Below are 14,768 nucleotides of genomic sequence, written 5' to 3'. Positions count from 1 at the left end.
CTGCTGACATGTTCACCTGCTGACATGTTCACCTGCTGACATGTTCACCTGTTGACATGTTCACCAGCAGATGTTTACCTGGGGATGCCGATGTAAGCGATCTCCTGACGGTTGGCGTTGTTGACCAGGGACAGTCCCAGGTGTTGCAGAGACACCTTGACTTCCTGTTGGAACTGTTCCAGCTCCTCTGCCTGCCGAGCCTTTGTCACCACGGCAACGTCCTCCGTGAACAGCAACACCCGCTGGCGTCCGTCCAGGAAGGACACCCAGTGCACCTGGGACAGGCTGTCATAAGAGAACTGACCCACCTCGTCCTGAAGACAAAGACACAGAGAGACGGTCAGGGGACGGACTGATCCATTAGGGTTAAAAACCACCAGACACAGACGGTCAGGGGACGGACTGATCCATTAGGGTTAAAAACCACCAGACACAGACGGTCAGGGGAGGATTGGACGTTCGGCTGTTTCTTAGTAGACTAAGATTTCTCTAGTCCATGAGTCATTTATTTGTTTTTTTATTCTGAATGATTTGTTAAAGAAACTTGTGAGCACATCTCTGATAAACACAAGATTTAAGGTGGATCTTTGGCCTGATTCTTTGTGGAGAAACTCAGTTTGACAGATCTGTCCATTAAATCTAATAATCCAGTAGTCACTAAGAGTTCCTTTAGTTGAGGACAGCCCTAAAGCGCAGTAAGAAAGGCAGCTACATAGGAAACAATATACAGTCACGTTGTCACGCTTTGTGATGTTTCTCGAGTTATGGTAGTTTTGAGTAGCAGTTTTTGTTTGATGGATGGTTTTTATTAACAGATTAAAGTTAACCCCGTAGTGTCGGACCTTCAGCAGGTCCAGCTCTCCAGAATGTTCCATGCAGCTCCAGCTCAGCGTCCGGACGCCGGCCGGATCGTCCCACGCAAACCGCCGAGCCTCACCGGGTTTCAGCTGGTGATCCATCGCCGAGCCACTGATAGAGTCAGACAGACAGACAGACAGACAGACAGACACACAGACAGACAGAGAGTCAGACAGACAGACAGACAGAGAGTCAGACAGACAGTCAGACAGAGTGACAAACACACAGACAGACAGAGAGTCAGACAGACAGAGTCAGACAGAGTGACAAACACACAGACAGACAGACAGAGACACAGACGGACAGACAGACAGACAGACAGACAGACAGACAGACGGACAGACAGTCACAGAGACAGACAGACAGACAGAGAGGGGGATTAGGTTTCCATTTAACTGTCCAGAGTGGAGGCGAGCTAAAACATAATAAATAAACATTATACAATGTTCTGCCCTGACCCGCCCCAGATCCACGCCGACACCTCTCAGTCCTAAGAGCCTGACCTGAGGTGCCCTCCTTCAAGATGTGTGTGTCTCTGCGTGTGTGCATGTGTGTGTGCATGTGTGTGTGTCTCTGCGCGTGTGTGTGTGTGTCTGTGTGTGTGTGTGTGTGTGTGTGTGTCTTTGTGTGTGTGTGTGTGTATCTCTGCGTGTGTGTGTCTGTGTGTATGTCTGTGTGTGTCTGTGTGTCTTTGTGTGTGTGTGTATCTCTGCGTGTGTGTGTGTGTGTGTGTGTGTCTGTGTGTGTGTGTCTCTGACCTCTGTCTGTAGCTGATAGTGACCCAGGGCGTGTGGTTAAGCAGCAGGGCCGGAGCTGCTCCTTCGTAGTAATCAGTGAAGCTGATGATGGTTGAGAGATCAGAGATGTTAACCTCCACGATGATCCCCCCGCACTGAAAACACACACACACACACACACACACACACACACACACACACACACACACACACACACACATTAACTACAAACACACACATGAACTACACTGTGATGCAGTTGTAAACTCAGCTGTGATGTGATTGGTCCGTTAGAGACTCTGACCATGTCGAGGCTCAACAGCGTGCCGTTGTCCTGCCGGTTAAAGAAGAAGGTCTTGGAGGAGGATTCAGATCCGACCACACGTACACACAACTTCCCAGAACTGTTGTCCGGCCAGAGAGGGAGGCACTGCAACACAACAACAACACAATAACAACAGCACACTAACAACACAACTATTTATACCATGGTCTTTGTGAATACTTTGATTGGCTGCAGGGTGTCCATTAGAAAGTGATGATTAACTATGTGATATATTAAAGGTCCAATATGTAATACATTTACTGTAATAAATCCAAAAATGACCCCAATGCGTCATCAGATATTAAGAAAACATCCATCCATCTTCGTCCGCTTCTCCGGGGTTGGGTCGCGGGGGCAGCAGCTCCAGCTTGGGACCCCAAACTTCCCTTTCCCAAGTCACATTAACCAGCTCTGACTGTGGGATCCCGAGGCGTTCCCAGGCCAGGTTGGAGATATAATCCCTCCACCTAGTCCTGGGTCTTCCCCGAGGTCTCCTCCCAGCTGGACGTGCCTGGAACACCTCCCTAGGGAGGCGCCCAGGGGGCATCCTTACCAGATGCCCGAACCACCTCAACTGGCTCCTTTCGACGCAAAGGAGCAGCTCTACTCCGAGCTCCTCACGGATGACTGAAGGGAGACACCAGCCACTCTCCTGAAGAAACCCATTTTGGCCGCTTGTACCCTGGATCTCGTTCTTTCGGTCATGACCCAGCCTTCATGACCATACAGTGCCTGACAAAAGTCTTGTCTCTTATCTAAGTTGTAGGAACAACAAATAATAACTTGACTTGTAGTTGATCAATTGGAATCAGAAATGGCTTACATGAAAGGCAAAGGCTTCTGGATTATGCTTATTATACCAAAATAAAGTTTTGTATCATTCATTGAGTTTTATCATTGAATTAGGACAGAAAGGTCAGATTTGGCTTGGACAAAAGTCTTGTCGCACAACATGCTACAATAACATCAGAGCATACGTAAAGTCATGGTGCCTTGGGAAAAAGAAAATGAGCTTGGAGGACTACATCCATACGTCTCGGCAATGACTCAAATAACGTATTGATGAAGTCATCTGGAATAGCAAAGAAAGCAGTCTTGCAGGACTCCCAGAGTTCATCAAGATTCGTTGGTTTCATCTTCCAAGCCTCCTCCTTTATCTTACCCCAGACATGCTCAATAATGTTCATGTCTGGTGACTGGGCTGGCCAATCCTGGAGCACCTTGACCTTCTTCGCTTTCAGGAACTTTGATGTGGAGGCTGAAGTATGACAAGGAGCGCCATCCTGCTGAAGAATTTGCCCTCTCTTGTGGTTTGGAATGTAATGGGCAGCAATAATTTGTTGATACTTCAGGCTGTTGATGTTGCCATCCACTCTGCAGATCTCTCGCACACCCACATACTGCATGTAACCCCAAACCATGATTTTTCCTCCACCAAACTTGACTGTTTTCTTGGTGAATCTTGGGTCCATGCGGGTTCCAACAGGTCTTCTGCTGTATTTGCAGCAATTGGGATGCAGTTCAATGGATGATTCATCAGAAAAATCAACCTTCTGCCACTTTTCCACTGTCCATCCTTTCACCAAGCTGTGGGCCTTTGCAAATGCAACACACGTTTTTAGTTGTCTTCTGTTTAATGCTGGTTTGTGAGCACTAATTTGGCCATGGAGGCCACTGCGTGAGAGAATTTGACAAACTGTTGTTATAGATACAGGGGTTTCTGGTGGAACCTGGACTGTCGAAGCAACAAACGGTCCTCTCGAACAGTTGTCTTATGGGGTTTGCCTGACCTGGACTTGTCATGAACTTCACCAGTTTCTTCAAATCTTTTTCTTATCCTTTCCACTTGACGTTTGGATACATTGAAGATGTCTGCCACCTCAGCAGCAGACTTGGTCTTCAGGCTCTTGATGATCAGCACTTTGGTCTGTGGTTGAATCTTTGGCATGTTGTGAGAGGTCAGGTTGCACTTCACATGAAGGTCTGGTGTGCTGGAGTTCTTTTTATACACACCCAGGAATGTGTTAATTACAGTATTTGTCACAGGTGAAACTCTAATCTGTGATTGGTTGAATCATATAAAGACACGACAAGACTTTTGTCCAAGCCAAATCTGACCTTTCTGTCCTAATTCAATGATAAAACTCAATGAATGATACAAAACTTTATTTTGGTATAATAAGCATAATCCAGAAGCCTTTGCCTTTCATATAAACCATTTCTGATTCCAATTGATCAACTACAAGTCAAGTTATTATTTGTTGTTTCTACAACTTAGATAAGCGACAAGACTTTTGTCAGGCACTGTAGGTGAGGGCAGGAACGAAAACTGACCGGTAGATTGAGAGCTTTGCCTTCTGGCTCAGCTCTCTTTTCTTCACAACGGTTCCATTGTCCCCTCACTCGCGAACAAGACCCCAAGGTATTTGAACTCCTTCACTTGGGGTAAGGACTCATTCCCTACCTGGAGTAGGCACTCCATCGGTTTCCTGCTGAGAACCATGGCCTCAGATTTAGAAGTGCTGATCCTCATCCCAGCCGCTTCACACTCTGCTGCGAAGTGATCCAGTGAGTGCTGAAGGTCACAGGCCGATGATGCCATCAGGACATCATCTGCAAATAACAGCGATGAGATCCCCAGCTCACCGAACTGCAACCCCTCCCCACCCTGACTACGCCTCGATATCCTGTCCATAAATATTACAAACAGGATTGGTGACAAAGCGCAGCCCTGGCGAAGGCCCTGACTCTCACCTGGAACGAGTCCGACTTACTGCCGAGAACCCGGACACAGCTCTCGCTTTGGTCATACAGAGATTGGATGGCCCTGAGAAGGGACCCCCTCACCCCATACTCCCGCAGCACCACCATATCTCCCGGGGGACCCGGTCATACGCCTTCTCCAGATCCACAAAGCACATGTAGACCGGTTGGGCATACTCCCAGGCTCCCTCCAGGATCCTTGCAAAAGTAAAGAGATGGTCCGTCGTTCCACGACCAGGACGGAATCCGCATTGTTCCTTTTCAACCTGAGGTTCGATTATGTCTGTCCGTCCTTTCCAGCACCTTGGAAACCTTCAGTTTGAGGAGAAAACACAAGACTTTCACCCAGGAAACAGGTGTTCATGTCCTGAAGAAGTAAGTCGGACTGTAATTGGCACACACCCTCTGGTCCCCCTTTTTGAACAGGGGAACCACCACCCCGGTCTGCCACTCCTTAGGCACCATCCCAGACTTCCACGTAATGTTGAAGAGGCGTGTCAACCAAGACAACCCCTCCACACCCAGAGCTTTCAGCATTTCTGGACGGATCTCATCAATCCCTGGGGCTTTGCCACTGTGGAGTTGTTTAACTACCTCAGCGACTTCCACCAGGGAAATTGACGACAATCCCCCATCATCCTCCAGCTCTGCCATAGAGGGCGTATCAGCTGAATTTAGGAGTTCCTCAAAGTGCTCCTTCCACCGCCCTATTACCTCCTCAGTTGAGGTCAACAGCGTCCCATCCTTACTGTACACAGCTTGGATGGTTTCCCGCTTCCCCCTCCTGAGGTGGCAGAACGGTTTTCCAGAAGCACCTTGGTGCTGACCGAAAGTCCTTCTCCATGTCTTCTCCGAACTTCTCCCACACCCGCTGCTTTGCCTCTTTCACGGCAGAGGCTGCAGCCCTTCGGGCCCTTCGGTACCCTGCAACTGCCTCTGGAGTCCTCCGGGATAACATATCCCGGAAAGACTCCTTCTTCAGTCGGACGGCTTCCCTGACCACCAGTGTCCACCACGGTGTTCGTGGGTTACCGCCCCTTGAGGCACCTAAGACCCTAAAATCACAGCTCCTCGCCGCAGCTTCAGAAATGGAAACTTTGAACATCGTCCACTCGGATTCAATGCCCCCAGCCTCCACAGGGATGCACGAAAAGCTCCGCCGGAGGTGTGATTTGAAAGTCTATCGGACAGGGGCCTCCTCCAGACGTTCCCAATTTACCCGCACTACCCGTTTGGGCTTACCAGGTCTGTCCAGAGTCTTCCCCCACCCCCTGACCCAACTCCCCACCAGATGGTGATTGGTTGACAGCTCTGCCCCTCTCTTCACCCAAGTGTCCAAAACATACAGCCTCAGATCAGATGAAACAATTATAAAATTGATCATTGACCTTTGGCCTAGGGTGCTCTGGTACCAGGTACACTTATGAGCATCCCTATGTTCGAACATGGTGTTCGTTATAGACAATCCATGACTAGCACAGAAGTCCAACAACAAACAACCACTCGGGTTTAGATCAGGGAGGCCGTTCCTCCCAATCACGCCTCTCCATGTATCTCCATCATTGCCCACATGCACGTTGAAGTCCCCCAGCAGAACTATGGAGTCCCCCACTGGATCCCCATGCAGGACTCCATTCAAGGTCTCCAAGAAGGCCGAATACTCCAAGCTTTTGTTTGGTGCATATGCACAAACAACAGTCAGAGTTTTCCCCCCCCACAACCCGCAGGCGTAGTGAGGCGACCCTTTCGTCCACTGGGGAGAACTGCAACATAGCGGCACTCAGCCGGGGGCTTGTGAGTATCCCCACACCCGTCCGGCGCCTCACACCCTGGGCAACCCCGGAGAAGGAATTAAGGAAACATGCTAAGTTGAAATACTATCTTTTCTTATTTTCTCCTTTTGAAATGTCCTATTCTGTGACATGCATTCTGTTTGTGTTTTGGCCTGTTTGTTGTTATCAACTGCCCAGTTTGACAGCCAGGCCGGGTTGCCAGATATACCTGTAAACACGTAAACCCAGTACACTACAGCTGTAACATTAGTACAGATATACCTGTAAACACATAAACCCAGTACACTACAGCTGTAACATTAGTACAGATATACCTGTAAACACATAAACCCAGTACACTACAGCTGTAACATTAGTACAGATATACCTGTAAACACATAAACCCAGTACACTACAGCTGTAACATTAGTACAGATATACCTGTAAACACATAAACCCAGTACACTACAGCTGTCACATTAGTACAGATATACCTGTAAACACATAAACCCAGTACACTACAGTTGTAACATTAGTACAGATATACCTGTAAAGACATAAACCTAGTACACTACAGCTGGAACGTACAGCCATTAAAGCAGCAAACAAACTAACAGGATCAATGGAGATAGATTCTACCCGACATAGATAAAACGGCATGTTTCTAACAGTTGCGTGACGTAACAAACCCTGGGTAAATATTGGAGATGTATTTGAAAGATGGAGACAGCTTAGAGCCCAAAAGGATGCCGAGTTGGCTAATTTCCTCCTGAACAGGTAGCTTAGCATTAGCTTCAGGCTAATTTATCACGGCTTACAAGGGACGGGCATTTTCGGCATTTCAACATTTGTGTACTCACATTGAATTATATAGCTAGGGTACCTGAGTTGGTTTCTCGCAAAAACAATTGAGACACAGCCAGTGAAGTGGTCCTGACTGGTCCTGGCTAACCCCGCTAACTGCTAACGTTAGTGGAGGACCAGGCAAGCGGCCATGGCTGTTTACAATGTGTAGCCTGTTCAGCGGCCGTAGCCGACAACGGTGAGTTATTTTAAGCCAAGAGAGGGGGGCTGTAAATTGGTAAGAGAGGGCCGTGAGTTTGCAGTGTGTTTAGAGATTGTTGCCGTTATTCTAAGCCAATAAAGTGTGTTCAGTCGGGTGGAGAGGACAGCGAGGTAGTGTTATTTTTAGCGGTTCCTACGGTAATTCTGTCAATATAGCCAGCACTGACTGGGATGGGTGACTGAATGAAGAGGAGTGGTATTTACCTCTGTAGAGGAGATGTAGTGCCACCTGGTGGAGCTCTGGCTGCTGACTTCTCCCACCTCCAGCTCGTACGATGACTTGTTAACCAGAGTGTAGAAAGGACTCATGGTGACGATCCTGGTCAGGTTAAAACTGCTCATCTGGATACTAACGCCCACCTGAACACAGACACAAAGTCAGCCTGTTCATTTGGATCATGTGTCAAACTCAAGGCCTGTGGGCCAAATCCGGCCCCTTGCATATTTTGATCCGGCCCGCATATCAATTTTGGTTCACAATACACTTCGGGTCACATAGATTTTGTAGCTTTTTTCAATCTTTTTCTCCGACCTTTTTGCCACTTTTTCCAATGTTTTTGTCGTTTTTTTCTTTGATGGCTAAGTTACTTTTTTTGCTGACTTTGTTGGGTCTTTATGTCAACCAAGTTGTAAGTGAGACGATTATATGAGACATACACTAATATAATAAAAGATGCTTGACTTTTACCATGAAATAATAGCATGTGAATAACCTAAACATGTCTGGCCCTGGATGTGATTCTTATTTTCCAGCGTGGCCCTTCGTGGAATTGAGTTTGACACTCCTGATCTAGATACTAACTAGCAGTCGGACTCTTTAATACAACATCATAATGTAGCACTGCTCGCTGTTTCTGCAATATGATTCTTCACTGGACAGTATTCTGCACTACTCTTTATTATTTATTACTCTGTGTCACCTCCAACTGTGCAATATTTCATTTATATTCATCTGCACCTTACTCATCTGTACATCTTATTTCTTATCCTTAATGTATATTTTTTCGCCTATGTCCACTTAATGTGTATTTGTGTTATTCTGATGTGTGTACATTTTTCTTTTGAGCTGCTATAGCACAGGGATTTCCTCAGGGCGGGATTAATAAAGTCTATCTTATCTTATCTTAACACCTGAACACACAGACACAAAGTCAAACTGTTTATCTGGATACTAACACCTGAACCCAGTAAATGTCTTGTTCAGATATTCAGTTTGTATCATAAAGGCCTAAGATATCGAAAGTTACGAATATAAGTACGGTTCTATGAATCACGAATGACTTACAGTGCTTAAATCCCTGAATATATCCTTCGCAGGTTAACCTAACCCTAACCCTAACCCTAACCCATTCCAGTTACCAGGAAGTCCATGTTGTTGGCGGGACAGCGAACGCAGCCGTAACTTCCCACGGTGTCCAGAGAGAAACCATCGGACCAGGAGCTGGTGGACACACACAGCTGGAGCTGCAACACAAACACACAACACAGTGAACAACTGGTCCAATACCAACACTTCTGCTGGGGCTAACTACCTGAAGAACTGGTCCAATACCAACACTTCTGCTGGGGCTAACGAACTGAACGGTGTGAATCCACTTTTACCATCAGAAACTGTGCCTGGGTTTGTTATTAGTCTTCAGGTTAAAGTACAAACACATTTCAAATTTAAACCCTAAAGGTTTGAAAAGACTTATCATAACAACTGTGGTACTAACAGAAAACTAAAGACCTGAACCGGTCCAGGTCTTATTCTCACCTTGTTCTGGATGACTCAGTCTGAACCGGTCCAGGTCTTAGTCTCACCTTGTTCTTGCTGAAGAGGTTCTTCTTCCGGAAGGAGAAGAGGACGATGTCCCGGCAATCAGCGGGGTGTTTGAGGCTTATGTCCTCGGCTCGGTACTGCAGCACGCGGGACGTCTTGTTGATGATCCAGTACGGGCTGAAGAGCGACAGCAGCAGGCGGCCTGCCGTCTTCACCACGTGGACGTTCAGGTCCAGCATCATGCTGCTGTCCGAGTCACAGACCAGACACAAAGACAGGAACTCTGGCATTTCCTGTTGGATACGGAGGTGTCCCTGCCAGTCGCGGCCCTGGTACTTTATCAGGGCCAGTGACACGATCTCGCCAGAGACGCGAGCGTTCAGAAGGTCCGACGTGCTGCCTTCCTCAAGATCGTACGAGTCCGCTGAGTTCTGCAGAGGAATTAAATTACTTAAATCTTTTTATCATCTGATCCTCCACATGATCTTTAATTTAAATATTCTCTCTGAGTGTCTCTGACTCTGTGTCTGCATGTTTTCTGTGTGTCTGTACCTCCATCATGTAGCGGACGGCGTAGGGCAGCAGGTTTCTCAGCGTGGCCACAGGGTGCAGGTGGATGATGTAAGCGGGGTCCCAGTCCTCCTCGCCGCGGCTGGCGATGTGTCGCAGGTTGTCGGGGACGGCCAGCGTGCTGACTGTCAGCGGCAGCAGGCCGCCGATGCTCGCTGGACACTGCAGCAGCGAACGCACCTCCGAGCTGCGGTGCACCTGCTCCTTCCACGCCACGCAGGACGACGAGGCGCCATATTGCCCATCCAGATGGCCGGCCGGACGCACAAACAGCTGGCATCTGTAGGGGAGGGTGTGTGTGTGTGTGTGTGTGTGTGTGTGGATGTGTGTGTGGGGAGAAAACAAAATATGGTGGAAAATGTGATCAGTGTTTCCCAATGCTTAAGATGACGTCCTCAAATGTCTTGTTTTGTCCACAACTCAAAGATCTTCAGTTTCGTGTCCCAGAGGAGAGAAGACACTAGATAATTATCTACAGGATGAATATCTCACAGAAACACATGTTTGAAACAACCACTGTTTGGTGCTACCTGTATGTCTCATGGTGCTACCTGTATGTCTCATGGTGCTACATGTATGTCTCATGGTGCTACCTGTATGTCTTATGGTGCTACCTGTATGTCTCATGGTGCTACCTGTATGTCTCATGGTGATACCTGTATGTCTCATGGTGCTACCTGTATGTCTCATGGTGCTACCTGTATGTCTCATGGTGCTACCTGTATGTATTATGGTGCTACCTGTATGTCTCATGGTGCTACATGTATGTCTCATGGTGCTACCTGGTGCTACCTGTATGTCTCATGGTGCTACCTGTATGTCTCATGGTGATACCTGTATGTCTCATGGTGCTACCTGTACCTGTATGTCTCATGGTGCTACCTGTATGTCTCATGGTGCTACCTGTATGTATTATGGTGCTACCTGTATGTCTCATGGTGCTACATGTATGTCTCATGGTGCTACCTGGTGCTACCTGTATGTCTCATGGTGCTACCTGTATGTCTCATGGTGCTACCTGTATGTCTCATGGTGCTACCTGTATGTCTCATGGTGATACCTGTATGTCTCATGGTGATACCTGTATGTCTCATGGTGATACCTGTATGTCTCATGGTGATACCTGTATGTCTCATGGTGCTACCTGTACCTGTATGTCTCATGGTGCTACATGTATGTCTCATGGTGCTACCTGTATGTCTTATGGTGCTACCTGTATGTCTCATGGTGATACCTGTATGTCTCATGGTGCTACCTGTACCTGTATGTCTCATGGTGCTACCTGTATGTCTCATGGTGCTACCTGTATGTATTATGGTGCTACCTGTATGTCTCATGGTGCTACATGTATGTCTCATGGTGCTACCTGGTGCTACCTGTATGTCTCATGGTGCTACCTGTATGTCTCATGGTGATACCTGTATGTCTCATGGTGCTACCTGTACCTGTATGTCTCATGGTGCTACCTGTATGGCTCATGGTGCTACCTGTATGTATTATGGTGCTACCTGTATGTCTCATGGTGCTACATGTATGTCTCATGGTGCTACCTGGTGCTACCTGTATGTCTCATGGTGCTACCTGTATGTCTCATGGTGCTACCTGTATGTCTCATGGTGATACCTGTATGTCTCATGGTGATACCTGTATGTTTCATGGTGCTACCTGTATGTCTCATGGTGCTACATGTACCTGTATGTTTCATGGTGCTACCTGTATGTTCCATGGTGCTACCTGTATGTTTCATGGTGCTACATGTACCTGTATGTCTCATGGTGATACCTGTATGTCTCATAGTGATACCTGTATGTCTCATGGTGCTACCTGTATGTCTCATGGTGCTACATGTACCTGTATGTTTCATGGTGCTACCTGTATGTTCCATGGTGCTACCTGTATGTTTCATGGTGCTACATGTACCTGTATGTCTCATGGTGATACCTGTATGTCTCATGGTGATACCTGTATGTCTCATGGTGCTACCTGTATGTTTCATGGTGCTACCTGTATGTCTCATGGTGCTACGTGTACCTGTATGTTTCGTGGTGCTACCTGTATGTCTCATGGTGCTACATGTACCTGTATGTCTCATGGTGCTACCTGTATGTCTCATGGTGCTATGTGTACCTGTATGTCTCATGGTGCTACATGTACCTGTATGTCTCATGGTGCTACCTGTATGTCTCATGGTGCTACATGTACCTGTATGTCTCATGGTGCTACCTGTATGTTCCATGGTGCTACCTGTATGTTTCATGGTGCTACCTGTATGTCTCATGGTGCTACCTGTATGTCTCATGGTGATACCTGTATGTCTCATGGTGCTACCTGTACCTGTATGTCTCATGGTGCTACCTGTATGTCTCATGGTGCTACCTGTATGTATTATGGTGCTACCTGTATGTCTCATGGTGCTACATGTATGTCTCATGGTGCTACCTGGTGCTACCTGTATGTCTCATGGTGCTACCTGTATGTCTCATGGTGCTACCTGTATGTCTCATGGTGCTACCTGTATGTCTCATGGTGATACCTGTATGTCTCATGGTGATACCTGTATGTCTCATGGTGATACCTGTATGTCTCATGGTGATACCTGTATGTCTCATGGTGATACCTGTATGTCTCATGGTGATACCTGTATGTCTCATGGTGCTACATGTACCTGTATGTTTCATGGTGCTACCTGTATGTTCCATGGTGCTACCTGTATGTTTCATGGTGCTACATGTACCTGTATGTCTCATGGTGATACCTGTATGTCTCATGGTGATACCTGTATGTTTCATGGTGCTACCTGTATGTCTCATGGTGCTACATGTACCTGTATGTCTCATGGTGCTACCTGTATGTTCCATGGTGCTACCTGTATGTTTCATGGTGCTACCTGTATGTCTCATGGTGCTACCTGTATGTCTCATGGTGATACCTGTATGTCTCATGGTGCTACCTGTACCTGTATGTCTCATGGTGCTACCTGTATGTCTCATGGTGCTACCTGTATGTATTATGGTGCTACCTGTATGTCTCATGGTGCTACATGTATGTCTCATGGTGCTACCTGGTGCTACCTGTATGTCTCATGGTGCTACCTGTATGTCTCATGGTGCTACCTGTATGTCTCATGGTGCTACCTGTATGTCTCATGGTGATACCTGTATGTCTCATGGTGATACCTGTATGTCTCATGGTGATACCTGTATGTCTCATGGTGATACCTGTATGTCTCATGGTGATACCTGTATGTCTCATGGTGCTACATGTACCTGTATGTTTCATGGTGCTACCTGTATGTTCCATGGTGCTACCTGTATGTTTCATGGTGCTACATGTACCTGTATGTCTCATGGTGATACCTGTATGTCTCATGGTGATACCTGTATGTTTCATGGTGCTACCTGTATGTCTCATGGTGCTACATGTACCTGTATGTTTCATGGTGCTACCTGTATGTTCCATGGTGCTACCTGTATGTTTCATGGTGCTACATGTACCTGTATGTCTCATGGTGATACCTGTATGTCTCATAGTGATACCTGTATGTCTCATGGTGCTACCTGTATGTCTCATGGTGCTACATGTACCTGTATGTTTCATGGTGCTACCTGTATGTTCCATGGTGCTACCTGTATGTTTCATGGTGCTACATGTACCTGTATGTCTCATGGTGATACCTGTATGTCTCATGGTGATACCTGTATGTCTCATGGTGCTACCTGTATGTTTCATGGTGCTACCTGTATGTCTCATGGTGCTACGTGTACCTGTATGTTTCGTGGTGCTACCTGTATGTCTCATGGTGCTACATGTACCTGTATGTCTCATGGTGCTACCTGTATGTCTCATGGTGCTACGTGTACCTGTATGTCTCATGGTGCTACATGTACCTGTATGTCTCATGGTGCTACCTGTATGTCTCATGGTGCTACATGTACCTGTATGTCTCATGGTGCTACCTGTATGTTCCATGGTGCTACCTGTATGTTTCATGGTGCTACCTGTATGTCTCATGGTGCTACCTGTATGTTTCATGGTGCTACCTGGTGCTACCTGTATGTCTCATGGTGCTACCTGTATGTCTCATGGTGCTACCTGTATGTCTCATGGTGCTACCTGTATGTTTCATGGTGCTACCTGGTGCTATCTGTATGTCTCATGGTGATACCTGTATGTTCCATGGTGATACCTGTATGTCTCATGGTGCTACCTGTACCTGTATGTCTCATGGTGCTACCTGTATGTCTCATGGTGCTACCTGTATGTATTATGGTGCTACCTGTATGTCTCATGGTGCTACATGTACCTGTATGTTTCATGGTGCTACCTGTATGTTCCATGGTGCTACCTGTATGTTTCATGGTGCTACATGTACCTGTATGTCTCATGGTGATACCTGTATGTCTCATGGTGATACCTGTATGTCTCATGGTGCTACCTGTATGTTTCATGGTGCTACCTGTATGTCTCATGGTGCTACGTGTACCTGTATGTTTCGTGGTGCTACCTGTATGTCTCATGGTGCTACATGTACCTGTATGTCTCATGGTGCTACCTGTATGTTTCATGGTGCTACCTGTATGTCTCATGGTGCTACGTGTACCTGTATGTTTCGTGGTGCTACCTGTATGTCTCATGGTGCTACATGTACCTGTATGTCTCATGGTGCTACCTGTATGTCTCATGGTGCTACGTGTACCTGTATGTCTCATGGTGCTACATGTACCTGTATGTCTCATGGTGCTACCTGTATGTCTCATGGTGCTACATGTACCTGTATGTCTCATGGTGCTACCTGTATGTTCCATGGTGCTACCTGTATGTTTCATGGTGCTACCTGTATGTCTCATGGTGCTACCTGTATGTTTCATGGTGCTACCTGGTGCTACCTGTATGTCTCATGGTGCTACCTGTATGTC

General features: G+C 47.0%; 1 protein-coding gene across 11 annotated transcripts in view; it reads right to left on the bottom strand.

Moving 5' to 3' along the window:
* The window catches only part of vps13c (vacuolar protein sorting 13 homolog C), a 120,751-nt gene that overhangs the window by 32,612 nt on the left and 73,371 nt on the right, over positions 1-14,768 (bottom strand). For all 11 annotated transcript variants that reach the window (XM_035999821.1, XM_035999820.1, XM_035999823.1 and 8 more), the window contains 8 exons: positions 9,835-10,132; positions 9,324-9,713; positions 8,880-8,984; positions 7,725-7,880; positions 1,900-2,025; positions 1,617-1,750; positions 843-969; positions 79-314 (listed from right to left, as the gene is read on the bottom strand). In XM_035999821.1, coding sequence (XP_035855714.1) covers positions 79-314; positions 843-969; positions 1,617-1,750; positions 1,900-2,025; positions 7,725-7,880; positions 8,880-8,984; positions 9,324-9,713; positions 9,835-10,132 — 1,572 coding nt within the window. The remainder of the gene's footprint in view (positions 1-78; positions 315-842; positions 970-1,616; positions 1,751-1,899; positions 2,026-7,724; positions 7,881-8,879; positions 8,985-9,323; positions 9,714-9,834; positions 10,133-14,768) is intronic.

The sequence above is a fragment of the Sander lucioperca genome, chromosome 3 (genome assembly GCF_008315115.2).
Source record: "Sander lucioperca isolate FBNREF2018 chromosome 3, SLUC_FBN_1.2, whole genome shotgun sequence".
NCBI classification, from domain to species: Eukaryota; Metazoa; Chordata; class Actinopteri; order Perciformes; family Percidae; genus Sander; species Sander lucioperca.
The sequence above is the reverse complement of the archived record's forward strand: the minus strand, read 5'-3'. Positions and strand labels throughout refer to the sequence as shown.